This window comes from Pipistrellus hanaki (assembly GCF_964339955.1).
Source record: "Pipistrellus hanaki genome assembly, chromosome: 17".
NCBI lineage: Eukaryota > Metazoa > Chordata > Mammalia > Chiroptera > Vespertilionidae > Pipistrellus > Pipistrellus hanaki.
The window spans coordinates 28,513,606-28,536,188 of record NC_140519.1 but is presented as its reverse complement, the minus strand read 5'-3'; the positions used below and the strand labels follow the sequence as shown (position 1 = coordinate 28,536,188).

Genomic DNA, 22,583 nt, shown 5'->3' with positions numbered 1-22,583 from the left:
TATCATAATGCGCTACTTCTCCAGTGTGTACTGCATTCCAGGTACCATTCAACCCTTTGCGGGCAATATCACATTCGATCCTCTCAATTACACCATGAGGGAGATATTTCACTATTCTGATTTTCTAGTGAGGAAACTGAGGCTTAAAGAATTTGTGTGGGTAACTAGAGTCTCTCAGCCAGTGAGTGATGGAACCAGGACTTGAACTAAGCACTCGGATCCCACAGCCCATGCTCCTAACCACTATAGTGTATTGCAGAAGCATGCCACCTAGTCCTGGATGGATGGGTTTTTCCTAGCATTTGTTTTTACTGACTTGGCTCTGAATGCATCTTAATAATGAATGATATGTGAAGGCAGCAGAAAACCTGCCCAACAAACCTTAATGTTGTATTTTTCATTAAGTACAATGTTAGTTTGTTGTTGTTTTTCCTTCCCTGTTACTCAGACATGCAATGACTGCAAAAGACTTGCAGGCCCAAAGTAGCAATTTTTCTTTAAAACCAAATAAGTCTGAATACAAAGAGAAGGTGCTTTGTAATTTAAGTAGGAAAGCTTTTAGGATCCTCATTTTTATTTTATTGTTTGTTTGTTTGTTTGTTTGTTTAGGCTAGGTTGCACAGGGATGAGTTGAAGGGCAGATGAAGTTCATGAGTCCTTAAAACTGAATGGGCACAAATAAAGGGCTGGTTGACATTATGGTCATGCACATTAATAACCCAGCTTGGACCATAGTAAGCACCCAATAAATATTAGCTCTTACCATTATTGACAGTGATATTAATCACTATATATCTCCTTAAAGATTGCATTTTCTTGCATTTGTTTAGCACATTAATATTGAAAAAGTACTTTCATTTTATTCCCCTCTTTGATATGTTATCTTGTCATCTGAGGAGACGTAAGTAAAAACATAGTCTCTTCAGCCCCATATCATTGATCTTTTAGAAGGCTCACCTTGTTAGATACCAACAAAACACGCAGCATTTCCCTTTTATAACATGCATGATATTTATAAGGTCTTGTGCTTTCTTCCCACAAACTTCTAAGCTTAGATCATGTCTTATGAGATATGGTGTTGTGCCCCTAGGGTCCAACCAGGACTTGATAGCTAGTAGAAATTTGATAAATGTTTGTTCAAGTAATGGATGAGTAATCTGTGAAGTGTTGAACTACTCTTGAGAACAAATAAAGTGCAGAATATCAGCCCTTATTACAAAGAACATACACGCTAACTAGCTTACATTAATTTAAAAAATTACATAAAATGCATTTTTAAATAATGCTTGAAGGCAGCAGTTAGGAAGCAGAACAAGGAACCATATGGTGAATTGCCAAGGAAATAATTTGTCAATAAATTAAGAGAGTTTAGAATTTAATTTCAGATAAGACTCATTGGTAGTATTTTTAAGGGGAAGAAGGCCACAGTTCCTTTATGTAATTTATGATTTTTTTTTAATTGCAAGGGTATTCCATGCTTGTTGTAACACATAACATTTATAAAGATGTACAAAATGTACACAAAGACCCTTTCCTGTCCAGACCACTTCTTCCTTGTAATCATTATTAATGGCTTGGCATTAACATTTATCTCTATACTAGAGGCCCAGTGCATGGATTTATGCACTGGTGGGATTCCTCGGCCTGGCCTATTCCGTCTCACAATCAAGGACCCCTCAGGGGATGTTGGAGGCCCAGTGCACAGATTCAGCCCAATTCCGGCAGGCCAGGCCTCTAGTCCTATCTAATAAAAGAGTAATATGCAAATTGACTGTCACTCCAAGACACATGGTGACTGCCCCCATGTGGTCAAAGATGGCTGCCCTCATGTGGACACAAGATGGCCACCACAAGATGGTCAGCAGGTTTACAGTTTTTTGTGTGTGTAGAAAATAATACAATTATTAATGAATAATAATGTAAGAATAAACTCTGTGTTTCACATAAACCTTCTTTTGCCCTACCCTGTATGTTTATGCAGCACCTTTTATCATGTAAAAAATTTCATTTCTCATATGGACATATAGGTCTACATTTTTTATGCTATACTGTTTTATTTCTCTGAGGAGATAGATTTCAAACAAAAAGAAGAGCATAAGCCTTTCCATGGAGGCACAAATATAAAGACATTTTAATGGACAATGAATAAACAAGCTAGACAGGAATAGAAGTTATGCAGGTCAGTGTCAGAAAATAATGCAAAAAAATTTCATTGAAACTGATTTGTGAAAGCCTAAATGCTAGACTAATTAGTTTGGACATGACTGTAAACACAAAGGAAGTACTGAAATGTTTTGAATGGGGAAGTTTTATAATGAAAATGTAGCTTTTATAAAGATTGGTTTGCAAGACAGTTTGGAAAACTGAAATTCAGATCCAAGGAAACCAATACTCCAGCAACTATTGAGCAGGCCCTATTCCAGACACTGCAAGTCACCAGTGAATAAAACACCATGGAGACCATTGAGGGATCACCTGCACTGCACGGAACAGAAGTATGGGGACTCTAAATGGTAAAATAAAGGCAGTAGGGATGGGTGGAAAAAGAAAAGATGGACATGAGAAAAATGAAGAATCAATATGGGAGTGAAGAAGAAAAACAGTCAAAGCCAATTTGGATATTGAGCCTGAGAGATGAGAGCATGGCAGTGATATCAGTAGACACGGGCAAATTAGAAGAGGAAACAAAAGATATGGGGTGGAGGGAGCAGTAGAGACCCAGGGATTTGTGTAGTTGCCTGGGCTGCCTTACTAGATTCTAAGCAACACAGACATCCCAGCAGACTAAAGTCAATTCATTAATCAGCCATTATTGAGAATGACATTTCAATCAATTACTAATTTATTTAACTACATTGTCATTAAGCTCACATTTACCCAACTTATCTTTGAGTATATTATTCTTTTACTTTGAAAACTTTTATTGAGGAAGCACGAATTGTATCTCAGACCCTGTGCCAAGTGCTGGAGATACAGAAAAAAAAAAATCATATATCTCTCCTGATCTGTCCCATTACCTATAACAGTGTGTGGTGGACACTGTGAAGTGTGAAGGGAACTCCCTTCAGAGAATGAGATTAATCCTGACTGTTGAAGAAGGAGATAAGCAGGAAAGGCTGTACTAAGGCGATTCCTAGATATAGGAGGTGACTCAAGAGTTGAACCTACATGGGGCATGGAGTTGGATAGAAAATAAAAATCCACATGAACTTTTGAGAACATTTTGCCTGAGTAGAATGACAAATTTGTGTTTAGCTTATTTTCTTTTTCACTTACCTTAAGATATAAACTTTTATATATTTTATTGATATTTTACAGAGAAGAAGGGAGAGAGATAGAGAGCTAGAAACGTCGATGAGAGAGAAATATCAACCAGCTGCTTCTTGCACACCCCCTACCGGGGATGTGCTCTCAACCAACATACATGCCCTTGACCGGAATCGAACCTGGGACCTTTCAGTCCGCAGACCGACGCTCTACCACTGAGCAAAACCGGTTTTGGCTTTAGATATAAATTTATTCTGTGGAGTTCAGTGCAAGAAACATCATTTACTTCTTCCTGAGAAAGAATGAGAGAAAGTTTAGAGGTGGGTGAGTAGAGTGAGGTGTTTCCTTTTTTATGCTCCCACAATAGCTTGCTCCCAGCGTTTGCCAGAGTAATTATAGACTTATATGTACATCATATCCAGAGGTTTTGATCTCTTAACAAGGCCCTTATTCTCCCAATCAGTGTCTAATAATTATATGAGCAAAGAAACTTGTGTTTGCAAGTGAAAAAAAAAAAAAAAACAAGCACAAACCAAACTTAAACTAGTTAATCAATCAAATAAGCCAAGGAGAGAAGTAGACTCACATAATGGGGAGGGACTCAAGCTGAACCATGTTTCAGATTCGAGTGATGTGTTCAGAATTCAGTCTTTACCCCCTTGGTTCTGCTTTTCTCTATAATGACTAATGTTCATGACGGTTTGCCCTTTGTAGTGATTCAGATATTTCAATAATAGTCTATCCTTCCTGCCACATGAACAGAAAGAGCAAGTCTCCATTTTTTTAAAAGTTATAACTGCTTGATTTACTGAAAAGACTTATCTACAAATTGAGACTTATTGGCTCTTGTTGGGTCACATGTCCAATGTTGGGCCCATTACTGTGACCAAGGTTCAAACCACATGCGCGGAGAATAAGCAAGAGTGGTTTCCTATGGGAAATTGTGATGCTTCCACCAGCAGCACAGGTAGAAGATACCAGATGGACATAAGCCACAGAAGCCCACTATGTACTCAATATGCAGTAGATCAGTAAGAGTACATGCGATGCAAGAAATTTCCCTATGAACTTTGTCATCCATAATATCATTTCATCTTCAGGTGACTCCATGAGAAAAGTATAACTATCTCAATTTTCCAGAATAGGAAATTGAAGCACAGAGGAAAACTACTTAGTGTAAAATATAAGAGGTGTTACTGTGAATTAGTATGCTAGGACTGCCTCAATTAAATAGTACAAACTGGGTGGCTTAAGCAACAAAAATGTATTGTCTTACAGTTGTGGAGCCTAGAAGTCCAAGGTCAAGGAGTTGGAAGATTTGGTCTCTCTTAGCTAGACCTCTCTCTAGGCTTGCAGATAGTTATCTTCTCGCTGTGTCCTGGCCTTTTTAGGAATGTGTGCACACAGCCTCAAGTGTCTATCTCTGTGTGTCCAAATTTGCTCTCATCATAGGGACACCAGTCCAACTGAATTGGGACAGCCTTAACAGCCACATCTTAACTTGATCGTCTGTATCTTTAAATACAGTCACATTCTGAAACACTGGGGGCTAGGGCTTCAACATATGAATTTGGGGGAGAGGCCACAATTCAGCTCATAATAGGCCACAAAACTGTTCCGTTCATTGCATGGAGCTTCCAGAGGGAGCTTGAAGGAGTGTCCTGTCACTCATTCCAGTTGAATAAGCCTGCGGTTCTGAAGGCTGAGTCCCTTGGCAAATGGCATCCTGGTTAAGAGCTGCTGCTGTCTTCTGCATAAGACTTCCTGGGATAGCCTTTCTCCCTAAAGGCGTGCAGTTTCCTATGGTCTAAGATGAACTTGTTTTGAGGGTTTATTTTGTTTTATTTATTTATGGTTTTTTTGTAATAATATCCCTCTTGCAGGATCAGAATAAAGAATATTTATGAACATGTAAATATATTTTCTCTTCATGAGAAGCATGTTGTTTATTGTTACTCTTAAACAAGTTTGTCCAAGGACTGGTCCTCCCTTGTCCACAGATAAGCTGCCTCAGGGCAATGAAGGTGGAAAACTGAATGTCTACAAATCACTCTTCATTTAGATCTTATGCATGCTTGTTTTTTATCCTTTTATTAAAAGAAATATGAAGAAATCCGTCCCTTCAGTTCTCAAATGAGGAAAGAGGGCTGTGATGAAGTGTCACCAGGTGTCTGTAATCCATCCACAGTGAACACCCACTGCTACCTCTGGGTGTCAGGGATCCGTGCTCACAGAAGCCTGATTTTAAATTACAGATCACCTTCTCCTGTTGGCTCCCATTAACCAAGCAATCAATGCCAGTTATGGTATAGGACCACATAGGCCATTGAAGAATCCCACCTTCAGGCAATGGGCAGGAGCAATGCAGGAAACACTGGCTATTACTCAGCAATGCATTTGATAGGAAATAAAGGAAGTGAGAAACCTTGTTATTGATGTCTTCTACATGCAATTTTCACCACAAAGATATAAAAATAAATCAAGGTACCATGTGTCTCAGAGTAAGGAAATAGCCCTCGATTTGGCAGACTTTAGAATAGGTAAGTATTCTACTTATTTCTAGTTATAGATAAAAAGAGACTTTGAGAGGTTAAATATCACACCTGAGTTCACAAAGCTGGAAAGGGATATAATTAGGACTTGAATTCCAGATATATTAAGAGTGGATGGAGCCCAAGGGCTTCATCAATATATCATTCCAGATTACCAGCAACCTCTGTCTTCTATGATTGACCAATGGAAATTTGTCTTCCTCCAACCACTCTGGTCATGGCAGTTTCTTGATACATTAATAGTCCTCTCAGAGGAGAAAATGGAATTGTTTGTCGTGATTTTTTTTTTTAAAGAACCTAGGTTTATGCCTCTGAATGTCTGCTTCTCTTTCTTAGTGCTTACCTCTTTTTCATTATATATAGCACAGCAGTAGGAGCTCGAAATAAACTAGATCACAGAATTCTATGAAGGTTACTTCAGAAAACTCTATAGTTTCTTATAAAGTAAGATTAATAAAATTATATTATGTTTACATAGAATAATGTTCTTACCTTTAGAGACATTTGCTATAATATTTAAGGAAAGTTTGTCATGATGTCTATAATTTACTTTTTTTAAAATCAGTAAAAAATAAATACATAAAGCAAGGACAACATGTTAATTGTTAAATTTCAGTAACAGGTATATTTATTTCTGTGTATCATTATGCAAACATATTTATATTAAATATTATAGTAAATATTTTTAAAAGTCAAGTAAAAAAAGTAAATAATGAATATAGAATAAAGATTGAGATACTAAATACAAAGGGAAATTTAAAGGGATTTTATTTCTGGTGATAATGATGATGACAATAGAAATCCTACTGAAACAAGAACTGGAGAGTTTAGCAAGTGCCAGGCCCTGTGCTGAACACTCATCATGCATTGTCTCCTTTAGCCCACACCAGTCCTATGAAGTAGGATCATTTTCTCAATTTTATGAATAAAACTGAGAACTCAGAGAAATAAAATGACCTCCTCCAAACCTGTCTTCACTAATTCAGTACAGTCCTGCTGTAGGGAGTGCTGGGAGGCAGTGATGAGTTGAAAGAATCCAGGACGTATGGGAAGCAGGTGAAGGCACAGAGGGGCTGATAAACAGGCTGAATGGAGATAAGACAATAGTACCAGGTCCCAGAGATGCCTGAGTATTTCAGTGAAATGATGAGGATGTAATTGGGGAAGGAAAAATATTGGAGGGTGGTCCACTTTAAGACAATTTTATTGTATCTGGTATATAGAAGAGGGCCGTGCAATAATCATTGACTATTGACATTTCCAACAATGAGGAAGCAGTTGGCACATATGGAAAACAATGAAAGTAGGGGTGGGAAGGATATCTTTTAAGCAGGAATCTAGCCTCGTTAACAAGGGACAGCATACTATCTACCTCATTCAGTTCTAGGGCTGATCAGGGGAAGGATTGCTAGCAACTTCTCCCCAGTTCATAAGATTATTTTAACGGTGGGGAAAGAACAGCTTCCAGTGAATTTTCTTTAGCATTTCTAAAGCCAATTCACTAATGTTTAATAATTACTTCCTTTGAGCTGGGGGTACTGACCTAGGTTCAGCTATTTCATTTCAAACTAGAATTTAATTTTAACATTTCGCTTGTTGAGGGGGCAGGGAATATCCTACCTAAGAAAAATTGGTCAACTATGTGCTCTGCTGGAGAGATTATCACAGCACGCCACTGGCCTGGAGGTGCCAAAACAGACCGTTTCTATAAAATTGAAATTAGTTCATTTTAGCTTATGGCTTTTTACTTACATTTAAAATAGGAGTAGCTATTTTTAAAAGAAAGAAAGGAAGTCTAAATTGCTCTGCTAATCCAATGAAATATTGCCAAGAGGATAAAAGCAGACGGCTGTGAGCCATGCGGGGGATCCTCTCCAAACCTTGTTCTTATGCCTCGCCTCTGTTTTCATTAAAGCAAGTCCCAGAGATCAAATGAACCGCAGACCCATGCTGAAGGCAAGGGCACATGTCGTGTGCTTGCTTCATCTCTGCCAGCAGCCCGCTCACCTCTAGGCTGGGATGCAGGCACACAGGTCAGAATAGTAATGCTATCCTCACCCTCCCAGGTCTCCCATCAGGAGCCATCAGGGAGCAGCAGATGACTAGTAAGTCACTTATCTAATTGCCTCCAGTTAGGTACTTGCTTGAATGAATAGGGGAGCTCACAGGAAAGGGGGAGACGAATCAGAAATAATAATGGCACCAATAATTCACATCCCTGTGGTTTTACGATTCACAAAGTGCCTCATATGCACGCCTGCCTTTGATCTTGCCTTTGGGTGAGCATCTTCAGTCCACTGTACAGAATAGCAATCCCAGACCCAGAGATGTTAAGACAGGAATTTGTTTCCATATCATACAGTTCGTTCAAAACATGGATTTTGATAATGAATGCTCCAATTCAAATCCTGGCTTTATTCCTTAGGAGCTATGTGACCCTGGGAAATTACTTACCCTCTCTCTGACCCTATGTTGTCATCTGTGAACTGAAGCTAAGAATAGTATCCATTGGAAAGGTTGTTGTGGAGATCAAATGACAGGATGCATGTCAATCAAATACTAGGAACCTTCATATGGCATTCAGTAAATGCTATCATTACATTTATAAAACATTTGATGGCTCAAAGAATATATTTAGTTCAACTGTATTTATTAAGCTCCAGAACCAAATACTGTGGTAAATTCTGGTGATGATAGAATAAATCATTCATGGACTCAGCTCACAGGTCATAGGGCTAAGCGCAGATAAATGGACACCATCAGTATAAAGTGATATTTTAAACAATGAAGATAATTAGAGAATTCAGCCTGGCCTGAAAGTATTAGAAAGGGCTTCCTAGAGAAACATACATTTCTGAGTTGACCTTTAAAATACCCTCTAAAAAAAAGTGTTATTTTTGTCCAGTTGACAAATGAGTAAAACAAGTCTCAAAATGGTCGAGGACTTCCCAGTGAGGATTGGTGATTGGTGAAGCCAGGTCTCAGGCGAAACTACCTCAAGGGCATGTTCCCTGTGAGCTGTCATTGAGATAAGCTGTGTGTTTTTTCTTCTGCACTAGCATTCTTGTTTAAAAGGGAACCTTCATTCTTTCTGCCTCTCCCTTTTTCTCTCAGAAAAATTTGGCACAGAGAAGTTCTCTAAAATCCACAATCTGCTGGCAGTCACAGAAGCCTAGACTGGGAGGGACAATTGTTTACCTGTAGGGATCTGGAGGGGCAGAGATACACATACTGCTGTTGAATCATAGTTCTACCATCAAAAGCTCTATGGCAATAGGCAAGCAACTTAACCTTGCTGAGCTTCAGTTTTTCCACTCATGAAATGGGGCAACAATAATCCTCACTTTTTAGAACTTCCATGATGATTACATTAGCACAGTGCTTGGCACACATTATAATTGCTCAGTAAACTTTCACTATGAACTGTAGAGAAATGCCATCCACTTCACCCCTCTGTTCTGATTGACAAATCATCTGCCCAATCTATTTTGAAAGCCTTTCCCCAGAGATTCAAGAGCTTCCTGTGTGAAATATCCCAACGCTTGACCAATGATGCTACCTGGAAATCCAAGTCTTCCGTACATTACTTGTGCTTGTGTCTATAATATTAACTTCCTTCTCTCAGGAAAATAAAAAAAAGAGGATGGCTGGTCATGCTTTATCTGGATAAATAAATGAACATCTCAATCTCTCTCTCTCTCTCTCTCTCTCTCTCTCTCTCTCTCTCTCTCTCTCTCTTCCCCCCGCCTAATCCCAAGAACTTAATTGTCTTTAGAAGTCCTTTATTCACTTCCTTCCACTGGTGATGGACAGGACTCCTCACGTCCTGAGATTGATGATAATGCAGGGAGCTGATCATAATATTGAATGTGTTGTGCTCTTTGTTTTCAAAGCATGTTCACATGCCTCATTTGTTGATCCTAAAATAATTGAAATGTAAGAAAGGCAGGTATTATCCCAATGTTAAGGATGAGGAAACTTAAGTATAAAGGAGAAAAGAAAATAGCCACGACTGCTAAGAACTGATTAGGTCCCAGGTCTTTTATGCACATTATATTATTTAAATTTCTTAAGAGCCCTCTCTAATAAGTGTTAGCAATTAATTTTGCTGGAGAGCTAAATGAGACCCAGAAAAGGAAGTCAGGCACCCAACTTTCTCCAGACAACTTTCTCCAAACTTCAAGTCCAGATCTGTCATACTCCAAAGCCAATAAGCTCAATCATGAACTTGTGAAAATCCAGAACTCCTGATTCACAGACCAGGGCACCTTTCATTAACCACTTATTCAGTCCTTCTTGACTGGGTGAGGTATAGGAGCTGAACCCACCAGTCATCAGGTAGTCGCTAATCACACAGACTGCTCTGCAGCTGTCCCAGGCTTTGCTAGTCTTCTGTTCATAGCTTCCTGGTCCTTGTCTATGGGTTTCCAAGAATGCAGTCAGAGAGTAATAAATTGATGTGTATATAAATATTTCTATAATTTTAAAATAGCAATTTATATTATTTTACAAATAATATTTATATATTTCTATTAAACATGTTATACAAAACATATAATTATACATATAACATAACAACATATATATTGATATAGTGAGAGCTATACATCTATCTACTGCATATATTTAATGTATATACATGTAAATGTTTCCAGAATTTGCCAGATTCTCCAGCAAGAATATAGATTTGTCAGGCCAAACAAGGTTCTCCAGGATTCACCAGTAATATATTTCTTCAAACAGATTTGGACATGAGAAAAATGAAAGAGAAATAGTACTGGGAGTTTCTTCTCTTCCTGGGTGTCCAGTCTATTTATATCTCTCTATCTCTATCCTATCTCTATCTCTATCTCTATCTCTATCTCTATCTCTATCTCTATCTCTATCTCTATCTCTATCTCTAATCTTTCATCTCACATGGAGGTTGTAGGCAAGCTCTGAGTGGAAGGATGAATTCCAACTATGCTCACCTTATCCTGGGAGTGTGCGCTAATGTTTCTGCTTCACTTGTTCATTTTCCATTTCACAAGGAGATGATGGTGAAAAAGGAGATCCAGGAGAGGAGGGAAAGCTCGGCAAAGTGGGACGCATGGGGCCAAAAGGTAAGTAAAATGGTATGAACTTGGTGCTGTAATGTTAGAATTGCTCTTCTCTCTCCTGGACTTGCTCTAGGAATTAGCAGCTTTCATGATGCCCTTTGCTCTAAAGATACATGAAATGTATTTCAGATGTAAAGTTACTTGCCACTGGAGAGTTCTTATGAGCTATCTGTCAACAAAAGTCAGCCCCATTTCTTAAATTTCATCCTTAGGGTTGCCTAGAGTGGGATGCTCTGGAGCCCCAGGGAATAGCAATCTTTGAGAATATCTAAGAAATTATGAATTTTGGAAACACAGTTATATTCAAAGCTGTGTCTCCCCTTAAAAGCCACTGCTAAGCAACTTTTTTGGCTGACCTAGAAATTAAGGAGGAAGATAAGAAGGAAAAGAAAATTGTTTGATCCTTTGATTTTCTCACCTTTTTCAAACATTTGGTGGACTATGGAAGAAGTAGGAGGAAAGAAGATGAGAATAATACAAAAGCTATTAGAGAACGTTTTTACTCACAAAGCCAAAAGTAAGTTTCACCCAAACATGGCTTCTGGACCATGACATGTGTGTTCAAGCACTGGGAATATTCCCTGCCACCTGTACAAAGTGGCGGCCTGAGACCACTGCTCTTTAAATCTTCAGCACTTCAAGAGAAGAAAACACCCACAGGTGTTGAGACCTCAACTTGAGATATTCTGATTTAAAATACTTTCATACTATAAATATGTAAAATATTCTATACATGTGTTGTACATTCCCTAAGATACTAAAATCCGGTTGTAAAAAAGAGAACAAATAGAACCCCAAAGTGAAGCTGAAATTGATCTAACAAGGCACCGAATTAGAATAAATGCAAGAATTTTTCACTCAGCCCCTTATCTGGCCTTGAGATTAAACATCTTCTGCTGTAGTCCTTTCAGAAAGACTGCATCAGCAAGCATCTTAATATCATCAGGTTCAGGATTGTCATACCCACATCCATTATAATGCTATTACAATAGTTAATACAAATATACCACATATAGGAAAATGCACTTTTTGGTATTTCCTTTGAGTGAATATCATATATTAGCCACTTTATTTAATATCATATATTTTCCACATCTTTAAAGGGAAGGTAAAATGTTAGGATATAAAGATGACATGCTTTGCTTTTCAGGAGTTAAGGGAGAACTGGGTGATGTGGGAGACCAAGGCAACATTGGCAAGACTGGGCCCATTGGCAAGAAGGGTAAGCCACATCTTCCCATTCTGCAACAACAATTTCAAGCAAATTGAGCATGCCTTTGATGTAGCTGAAATGTTCTTTGGCATGAAAATGATCTCTCTCTTTTAAATATAAGTATTCTGTTTATTCATATGTTGGTTGTTCAGTAGTAGAAAACAATTATTAATATAACTCAAGGTAGCAGAGGACAGTATAATTTTATTTCTTGAGTGGACTAATAATAATTGTGTCAGTGATCTGTTAGCAGGTCAGAAACTTGAAAAGTACATATATGAACATCTTTTGTCTTTAGTTTGATTCTGTACATAATTACTGCTTCAATACTACAAATTCCTCTATTATAAAAATAGAGGTAACCTTTTCTTTATTACCTAATTACTCTTTTCCTGTCTTCTCATAAAGCCCCTTATACATAGCAAGTTGTAATTGCTTCTGATCTTTAGTAATTCATACAGGCATTGTTCCACTTTGTTTGAAAATACAAACTAAATGAGACTCAAAATCTTATTGCAAGAAGCTCAGGTAATTTAGGAACATGGGACTTTTTCAGAAAGAATTATAATAGTGCCCTGACAGGTTTGGCTCAGTGGATAGAGCGTCAGCCTGCGGACTGAAAGGTCCCAGGTTCAATTCTGGTCAAGAGCATGTACATTGGTTGCAGGCACATCCCCAGTAGGGGGTGTGCAAGAGTCAGCTGATCGATAATTCTCTCTCATCGATGTTTCTACCTCTCTATCCCTCTCTCTTCCTCTCTGTAAAAAAAATCAATAAAATATATATTTTAAAAAAAGAATTACAATAGTAACTTTATGACTACTATAAGTACCATCTGGGAGAGTAGACAAGATTGACATGGAGAATTAACCTGTGTCTTGAAGGGCAGTAAGATGTTTATGGAAATGGAAAAAAAAGGCATTTGAGGGGGATACAAGAAATTGTGTGAAAAGGTACAGGTCAGGGGAAACTCGGTACCTCGGGTAATAGAATTCTGTGGCTGTGTGTTACCTTCCCGCCTCCATACATGCTAGAGCAGCTGCATAATTCAACATGTGTCTCACAGTGGCCAGCTGTGTGTTCCTGTGAGCTGGCTGATGGATGAGGTCTGAGCTAAGGTGTGGCCTCTCTCCTGGCATCCTACAGCACAGTACTTCTCTCCCTACTCTCTTCCAACTCATTCCTTTGAGAAATTTCCTTTGGTCTGTATTTGAGGGCAGGGATAGAGGGCAGTGCCACTGAAAAGAAATCGCTCTGGTTATTTTTGATCCAGTATATTCATCTGAGGGTGAAATCCTCATAGCTGAGAAAGAGCTACATGGACTGCTCAAAGTTATCAAATATCTAGGAGTAAGTGTTAAAAGATGTGTAAGCCCTCTACAACAAATGCTATCTATAATAATAAAATCATAATATGCTAATTAGACCAGATGACCTTCCAGCTGGGGCTGTGAGGGAAGCTGGGGTCCTGCTGGTAGCCAGAAGGAAGCCAGAGTCCTGGGTGATGGAGGGAAGCCAGTGCCAGCTGGGGGGGGGGGGGGGGGGGGTGGTGGTGGTGAGGCCTACTCTTGCATGAATTTAGTGCATAGGGCCTCTATTGTAATGATAATGAGAGACGTTAAAGAATATCTAAGGAAATGGAGGTAAAGCTACATTCACAGATTGGAAGACTCAATATTGTTAAGATGTCAATTCTCCCTAAATAGACCTATAGATTCAATGCTATCTCAGTTAACATCCCAGAAGTAATTCTCTTGAAATTTAATAAGCCAATGTAAAATTTTTGTGAAACCTGGTCTGTGTGGCTCAGTGGTTGAGCATCGACCCATAAACCAGGAGTCAAGGTTTGATCCCCATTTGGCATGCAGGAGGCGATTGAACAATGATTCTTTCTCATCATTGATGTTTCTATCTCTCTCTCCCTCTCCCTCCCTCTCTCTGAAATCAATAAAAACATATTTTTTTAAAAATAATTAAAAAATAAAATAAAATGTATATTTATAAAATAAAATAAAAAAGGATCAAGAATACCTAAAGAAAATCTTGAAAAAGAAAAACAAATCTGGATGGCTTAAATCACTGAATTTAAACATTTATTATAAAGTTACAACTATGAAGATAGTATTGATTTAGTACAGAGACATATAGAAGAATGGAAAGGATTAGAGCATGCAGAAACAGACTCCCACACTTGATTTATTCAAAGTTGACATTACAGTGGAAAAGGATGAACCTCTCAATAAATAGTGCTAGGTCAATTGGACATTCATGAATGCAGCCAAATATATGCAGCCCATAATGTATGAAAAAGAAGAATTATAGAGGCAAAGAATTCATTTATTAATTAAAATGTTATAATCCTAGAGCACTGATAATGTGGTATTTGTCTATTTTTTAAATTTAGTGATTTTATTTCTTTTGTATAACCATTCATTTTTATAATCACTTTCTATTTGAAATTTGGTATTTTTTTATATTTTTATTTATTGATTTGAAAGAGAGAGCATTTGTTACTTCATTTCTTGATGCACTCATTGGTTGATTCTTGTATGTGTCCTGACTGGAGATCAAACTTGCAACCTTGACATACTGAGATGATGCTCTAACCAACTGAGCTACCTGGCCAGGGCATTGGTACTATTTTTCTTAATGATGACTCCTTAAATTGTATAAGCTTCAGGTAAAATTCATTATCCATCTTTTCCTGACTGTATCAGCTTCATTCAACAACTAGTTGAAGGAATGAAAAGATGTAGCCAAAAAGTGGGATGTTGGACATGGCGATTTCTGAGATGCAGCCTTGTTAGATGAGGAAAAGAGCCCCAGTGCTATCCTGGAATGGGCAGAAGTGGAGGGGGAGGGTACATCACTGCCATGAGCATCCCCAGAATTCAAGAACTTTATTTTTCAATGAGTGGTTCAAGATGTTGCATGAACCTAGTTTTAAATGTGTCAGCTAAGAGAGATGGCATTCATGACCTTGAACCAAGTCTTAATCCTTTCATAGATTAAGACTGGATAACTTGGAAGAGTGGTAGATGACAGAGACTAGAGAGGGTTAAGATTTTAGTATGATTTTCTGGGTGTGAAAATGGATGAATTTTCACAAATGTTGAAAAAGTAACTCTGGGGAGGATAGAATTAAACTGATCTTATCTTCCTCAGGACAATTCTGCATTCACACTCAGGTGCATAAGCAACACCTTGCATTCCTCTCTCACTGTACCCATTGTCATGGCTTATTACCTTGTCTGTTTTGCCCTACTGACCATGAAATAGAGCGAACAAATGAATGAAAGATTTATTGGGTCAATTTGCTTAAATATAAACTATATGTGAGTACCCTATTTTTAATCATTTTATCCTAATGTCTATTTTATAGTAGAAACTTTCTAAATGTTTGCTGCATTAAGGATGAAAAAAAATGAGTGGTAAATATATTATTTCTAATCATGTAGCCCTCTTTTCTACCCTTTATTTCTTTAAGTACCACTTTCCCTTGACATCAATTTTCAACATTGACTAAGATTTCTTTCTCCTCCAGAGATATGCCATCAAAATTTATGAGCATGTCCTGAAATTTTTTAAAAATGGAGGTTCACTGTTCTGGCTCACCTGGATTAATTTCATTTTTAATCGGACTTTGAAATTTATTGCCCTCATTTTGTCAATAGCCCTTCTAAATTTTTCACTGACTCAGATTAATCTCAACTTTCTGGACTGGTCTTAATGTCACTTGCTTGGACAGGTAGCTTTCTGGATGTCAATATTTTATTTCATGAATAAGAAAGGATAATTTAATATAGGTAAATTAAATTTCATGGCAAACAAATGCTTTTACTTAAGGTCAATATTCTTTCACAGTGAAAGCATTATGATTTTTATTTGTTTAAATGGAACCTCTAATTCTTCAGTGTTAAGGCATTTGTTACAAACATGTTTCCACTCATGAACCAAAATAACTCTTTGTGTATAGCTTTTAAACCAGAATTGGCTTGGGCAAAATCGATATTATAAGTTCACATCATCCATCGACTGGCTCAGTACTTGGTATATTCACTGTTACCATAATTCTGATTTAAAAGACAGAAGCTAACATTGGCCGAACATCTTCTATGAGCCCAGCACAGACATAATCCTATGATAAAATAACATTATCTAATCTATCCTCTTTGATGATCTTAGATATTAGGTACCATCATTTCCACTTTAAATATCAGAAATGGAAGCTTTAAAAAATGCAGTAGCCTGTCCACATTTAGCTAGTAAGTGACAGAGCCAAAATTCAAGTCTTGGTTGTTCAGACTTTTATAGTCTTTCACTCCACCACACTGCTTTGTCTTTTCCATCTGTAAAAAAGGAAAGTAATTTATATCAAAATACTGGAAAGTCATCCAGGGTTTACATTTTCTCAGGGGGAAAAAAAGCAAATTATCAGTTTAATAATCTGTTTCCCACACTATTAAGATTTAATTAAAAGCTTTTGCTTTGGTGAAACTTTCTGTACTCTGATCCACAACCATTTTTGCTTTCTCCAAATACCTATCAGATATTTTCTGTATTTTACTCTGTTAATACATGATGGTTATAATGTCTCATCTCCTTGGTCCCTAATATGGGCTTTGATTTCCTTAAGAATATTTTTTTTCAAAGCAAATATTCTGTTTATGCTTCTTTTATGTTCATTGTTGGGCTTACCCCAGAACTAGGATCAATTTTTAGCCCATGTTAAATTGAAAGGGATTTACATATAAAGAAAATACACTATCTTAAAATAATTAAAATATTAAACCATATTCATATGATCTTTCAAACCCATGTTGTTTTTGGTGGTGCTAAGGACTGGTACCCCTTTCAACTTTTGATAACATTTTTTGAATACTTTGATTTCTTTCATTAAATCATTAGCTAACTCATTTGGGAAGTCCCATGAACTGGGAGACAGAAATGTTTGGGCTTCAGTATCAGGAGTTCCATTGAATTGATGGATGTCCCTGAGCAGCTTATTGTACTTCCTGGATCCTCAATTTCTGCAGTGGTAGACTACAGATAATGATGGTACCTAGTTCATTGGATTTAATATGATAACATCTATAAAGTACCCAAAACACTACTTGGCAAATGATCAGCACTTAGCAAATCTATATATTTTTTCTTTCTTTAATGCATTCAAAATCTATTCTTATCTTTTCCAATTTACATAAAAAGAATGAGGAATTTGCAGGACACAACTTAGGTGTGAGTATATCAGTGGCATATTCCCATGCTTTTTCCCTTACTGTGCCTCTCCTGTACGTTACCTTCTACTTTGCTCCCATCTCCACCTGCTGAAGTTTTCATAACCAATCTCCAGTGCCATCTCCTCAAGAGAGCCTCCTTCATCCTTTCATCTGGAGTACTATTTCTTCTAGCTCCCTCCCAAAGTAGGTTATCTCTGTTCAAGGTCTTTCTTGCAGTATTATCAGCACTCCATTGTCATAGATTTCACTATATCTCATTTATTCTAAGCACAAGTTCTGAGGTGTCCTCCCACATTTTTAAACTGATTCTGGATTTCAAAGATCCCCTCCTTTTGTGTGGCAAGCTCATCTATGACTGACAACACTGTAAAGAAAAGTGTCCACATAGGTTGGTTTAGAAAAACTCAGCAAGTCCTTGGGGACCAACAGGTGTTCCTTTCTGGATGATCAGCAGTCAATGTGTACAGGATTATTAATAAAGACCACTCAGCAAGAACGTCCAATGCCATAGTTACTAGCAACATGGGTTTATTTGAGCACTTGAGATATGGTTAGTCTAAACTAACATGTGCTGTAAGTGCAAAACATATATCAAATTATGAAGCCTTAATACCAAAAAAGTAAAACATCTCATTAATATTTTTATATCAATTACTTATTAAAATGACAATATTTTTATATATACATTAAATAGTATATAGTATTTTTAAAATTTGAAGCACTAAACAGACAGTGATGACAAGATTAGCTAATGGGCCGAAACCGGTTTGGCTCAGTGGATAGAGCTTGGCTTGCGAACTGAAAGGTCCCGGGTTCGTTTCTGGTCAAGGGCATGTACCTTGGTTGCAGGCACATCCCCAGTAGGGGGTGTACAAGAGGCAGCTGATCGATGTTTCTCTCTCATCGATGTTTCTAACTCTCTATCCCTCTCTCTTCCTCTCTGTAAAAATATCAATAAAATATATTTAAAAAAAAAAAAAGATTAGCTAATGGACAGGAAACATGGGACACCCTATGGGTTTTGAAAAGGCTCCCACCTTTTGGTGGGAAAGGATGGGGTTAGGCAAAATCTTGAGGCTGAGTTTGTCCCCTCTCACATTGCCCCCTCAGGTCATATACCCAATTCCCTGGCTATGGCTATACCAAACCCCCTCAGGGCTATGCCACATACCCCTTTCTAGTCTGGGTGACCTTTACCCTGTATTTATCCCTCCCGAGGCCTTCTTCTGTTTCCAGAACACCTTTGAAGCATTAACTCTATTTTACTTCTATCAGGGTCTTCTCTTTTCATTCTCAAGAGCTTCAGCTAAACATTTCCTCTTGAAAATCAAAGGCTTTTGCTTTCAATGGTTGTGTCTGATGTGGCCATAAGAGCTTATTTTGAAGTTTAAAAAAAAATCAACATTTTTTTCTCTCCGCTTTAATAATTCTGATTCTCTGAATGGATGCCTCTGACTGAATAAGAAAATGATGACATACAAAGAAAAGCAGAAGGGAAAATGATCAAGGTTGATATTTCATTATAATATATTTGACACCATTTTATTTATAGATTTTGCATACATCACATCTCTTTGAAAAGTGTGTAAACTCTTTCAAGTCAAAAGTTTAATTTTGTCTCTTTATAGCCTTTCAAAGTACCAAGCCTTCTGTCTTGCGCAAAGTAAATAGTAAATATTTGAAAAAGTAAATAAGTTGAAAAAGCACAATACATGTTTTTGAAAATTCAAGGGCGAAGCCATATGGAAGAATTTTAGTGCATGATAAACAGATGCTGCAATGTGTTAATCAGTTGATCCAGATATACAAAACAATGGTACTTTTAAAATTAAAAACATGCAGAGAATTGTATTAGCCTTGCTCGGAAGGGCACATTATAAACACGGGTTCGCAGAAAAGGTGACACAAATGTTAATGTTTCTTACACATCCCACTGGAATTCTACATTCAACCTAATTCAATTATGACTTGTACCATTAGTTGTACCTGTGCAGCCAACTCCAAATCATATTATTCATACACAACCAAGGGATGCTGGTGGAAGATATTGCAAATTAATTTCAAAACTGTTTCCTCTGATTTTAGCTGATCAAGATATTGTTTGTCTGAAACAATTCATTATTTTAATTATTACTTCTGCGGCCATTGTTTCTATTCAGGTGACAAAGGGGAAAAGGGTTTGCCCGGGATTCCTGGAGGAAAAGGCAAAGCAGGTATGCTTGTTGATCTTCGCCTTAATTTCTGGCATCATTCCAAATGTATTTATCTCCAAAATAGATTTACTTTTTATGAAAAAGAAAAATATTTGCAGTGTACCTATTTTATTCAAGGTAAAGGCAAGAAAGAAGGGAACTTTCCTCTTTATAGGCTGGTGACTTTCCAAGCCCTGGGGTAGGGGTGATGGCACATTCCGTCCCGTCATGCTGTGAGGAATCAGCCCTCATTCTGCTAGACCAAGAGGAAAATCCACAGTGGCCTCAGCACTAGGCCTGGTCAGCATGCCTGACATTCCAACAGCATCCCAACCAGATACTGGCCAGCAGTTTGCCAGAAGCAAATTGGCCTTATCTGAAAGACCCTGTGATTACCGGACATCAGTGCCATGGACACTCTCTCCAAATACTGCAGAGTTTCATTTCCAGAGCTACCTTCAGGGATAGAAAGTACTTGTTTGGGAGTTTCTGTCTATAGGGATATAGTAAAGACTCATTCTAAGAACTGTTTTTAAATTCCTTATTTAATTGAGAATATGGAGAAATAAAGCCACAAGTTTCCCACTTCTCTTTGTCTAATAAATTTCTTTTTCTTTTTCAACCACTTTAGAAGAAAGCAAACAGAAATGTTTATATGAAGCAGCCACCAAATAGAAAAAAATAGAATCATTTCAATTTCACATCATTTTCCTTACAATTCCTTCTGTGTCACAGTATCAATAGGTATTAGGCAGGGGGAGGGTGTGTGTGTGTAAATGAGCAAAGGGGAATGAATGGCAGAAATTAAAATCACAATTAACCCACAAATGTGACTACTAGCTCTTGAAATAATACATTGGGTCTTTTCATGAGATTTAAATTTGGTCCTCAACACATTCAAGCTATACTTCAAGTGGATCATCAGAATTTACATTTTATTTCATCATGAAAGGTTTCTCCTGCCCTTGTGTGAGTGAATGAACAATGTAGTAATAGAAGAGAAGACTGGCTAGAAATCGATTTTCAGAAAGCTGTAAAAATGTTATTCTGAAATTGGAGATCATATCCTGTGTTCCACAAAAATGCCATATGATCCACAACATGTGTGCAGTGGCTCATCTTATTTACTCTCTTTTTTAAGAAGATGGTTTTGGCTGAAACCGGTTTGGCTCAGTGGTAGAGCGTTGGTCTGCGGACTGAAAGGTCCCAGGTTCGATTCCGGTCAAGGGCATGTACATTGGTTGCGGGCACATCCCCGGTGGGGGGTGTGCAAGGTGCAGCTGGTCGATGTTTCTCTCTCATCGACGTTTCTAGCTCTCTATCTCTCTCCCTTCCTCTCTGTAGAAAATCAATAAAATATTTTTTTTTAAAAAAAGCAGATGGTTTCGAACTCTGTTTCAACCCATTCACAATATTTTAAAAGCTATATTCTGAATTTCTAAAGGCAGCGCAATTTGGAAATCTTATTTTTAATAAAAGATTGAAAGTATAGCTGCTCACAGAGAAACATAGTAGACTGGAAAAAGATAGTAAATATTGGGAAGAGGGTAGAAACACAATCACCTGCATGTGTTTCAACAAGAATTCACAGTTTTGTCCTTTGAAAGGTACTGTCTGCGATTGTGGAAGATACCGGAAAGTTGTTGGGCAAATGGACATTAGCGTTGCTCGCCTCAAGACATCTATGAACTTCGTCAAGAATGGTGAGTGTATTCTCTTTTGCTTTGTGCTATTTATTGATTTAGTATTTTTCAACATTACAATTCCAGTGTTTCTAGCAGGAATACCTTGGGTTGGGCAAAGGACCACTAAGATAGTACCACCAGATTAAAGATCTCTCAAAATACTAATTATCCACTCCAACTCCAGGACACTTCTTCAAGTTCACTACATATATTTGTACTATTGCATTGACTGTGGGTAGAAAAAGTTACTTTCTGGAGAGAGGGGATGTTGAAAAGGTCAGTTTGGCAAGCCATGCTTTGAGAATAAAAAGGGACTGCAAGACTCAAATAGAGCAATCATCTCAAAGAAATAGAAGTAATAATAAAAAACAACAGCATTTCCTTGAATACTTGGAATATTAATAATTGTGATATAAGTGCTCTCATGAAGATGAAGCTTAGGAAGATGCCCATAGATACAGAGCTAATGAACTGTGGAGCAGGGATTTGATTATAAGTTTCACACAAATTAATAGGAACATCGTGTGCTTCTTTAAATTTTGCAACTTTTCATATTAGTCATTTTTGCTATCTCTTGTCCTTAGCAGTTACATCCTTAAAGTGAGGCTATGTGTTCTCTTCTGAGACAGTATGAATGCAGGAACTATTGTAATTAGTGTCACAATTGGTTTCATTTTGTTGTGCTTTCATTTACTGCAATCCAGCTATATTTGTTTACATTATTGGAAGCACACAGATGCCATCGTGTGTTCATCCTTATCTTGTAATACTGCAAGCACAGGAAATGCTCAATATTAACTTATAATTCTGCACAAGATACATTCTGTGTCATGACTTGGATACTCATGAATAAACCAGACCTCAGAGGTTCAACATACAGCAATAGTTCTTAACATTTGAGTGGTCACAGATTTCTTTGTGCATTTTAATTGATGAACCCTAAAAAGTATATGTTGATATCCCTGAACCCAAAACATATATAGCACACTCTGAGCTGGAAATGTGTCCCCAATTCTGACTTGAAGCATACTCAGTAGCTCAGTCTATGTTATGTACCTGGAATGAAGTATGAACAATCTCAAAAGATGTACGTATTCACAACTCTGGAATTGGCCCAACATGGAAAAACCTGAATTATTCCCTTGTGAGTTTAATAAACTTCTATAATTCTTTGTAATGTTGGAAGCACCATGACTACATAATAGCAAAGACATGGTTATTGTTCTCAAGATGTTCACAGTTTAGTAGAAGAGACACACAGACAGACTAGAATGTGTTGAGTACTAAGAAGTGGGAACAGGGGATAAGACTCCCAGTGTATGCTCAGGGAAAGGC

At 37.6% G+C, this 22,583-nt stretch overlaps 1 protein-coding gene across 1 annotated transcript in view; it reads left to right on the top strand.

The window, feature by feature from the left end:
* The window catches only part of COLEC10 (collectin subfamily member 10), a 36,111-nt gene that overhangs the window by 9,787 nt on the left and 3,741 nt on the right, over positions 1–22,583 (top strand). Inside the window, exons 2-5 of the mRNA XM_084864984.1 lie at positions 10,850–10,921; positions 12,069–12,140; positions 19,531–19,584; positions 21,171–21,266. Coding sequence (XP_084721110.1) covers positions 10,850–10,921; positions 12,069–12,140; positions 19,531–19,584; positions 21,171–21,266 — 294 coding nt within the window. The remainder of the gene's footprint in view (positions 1–10,849; positions 10,922–12,068; positions 12,141–19,530; positions 19,585–21,170; positions 21,267–22,583) is intronic.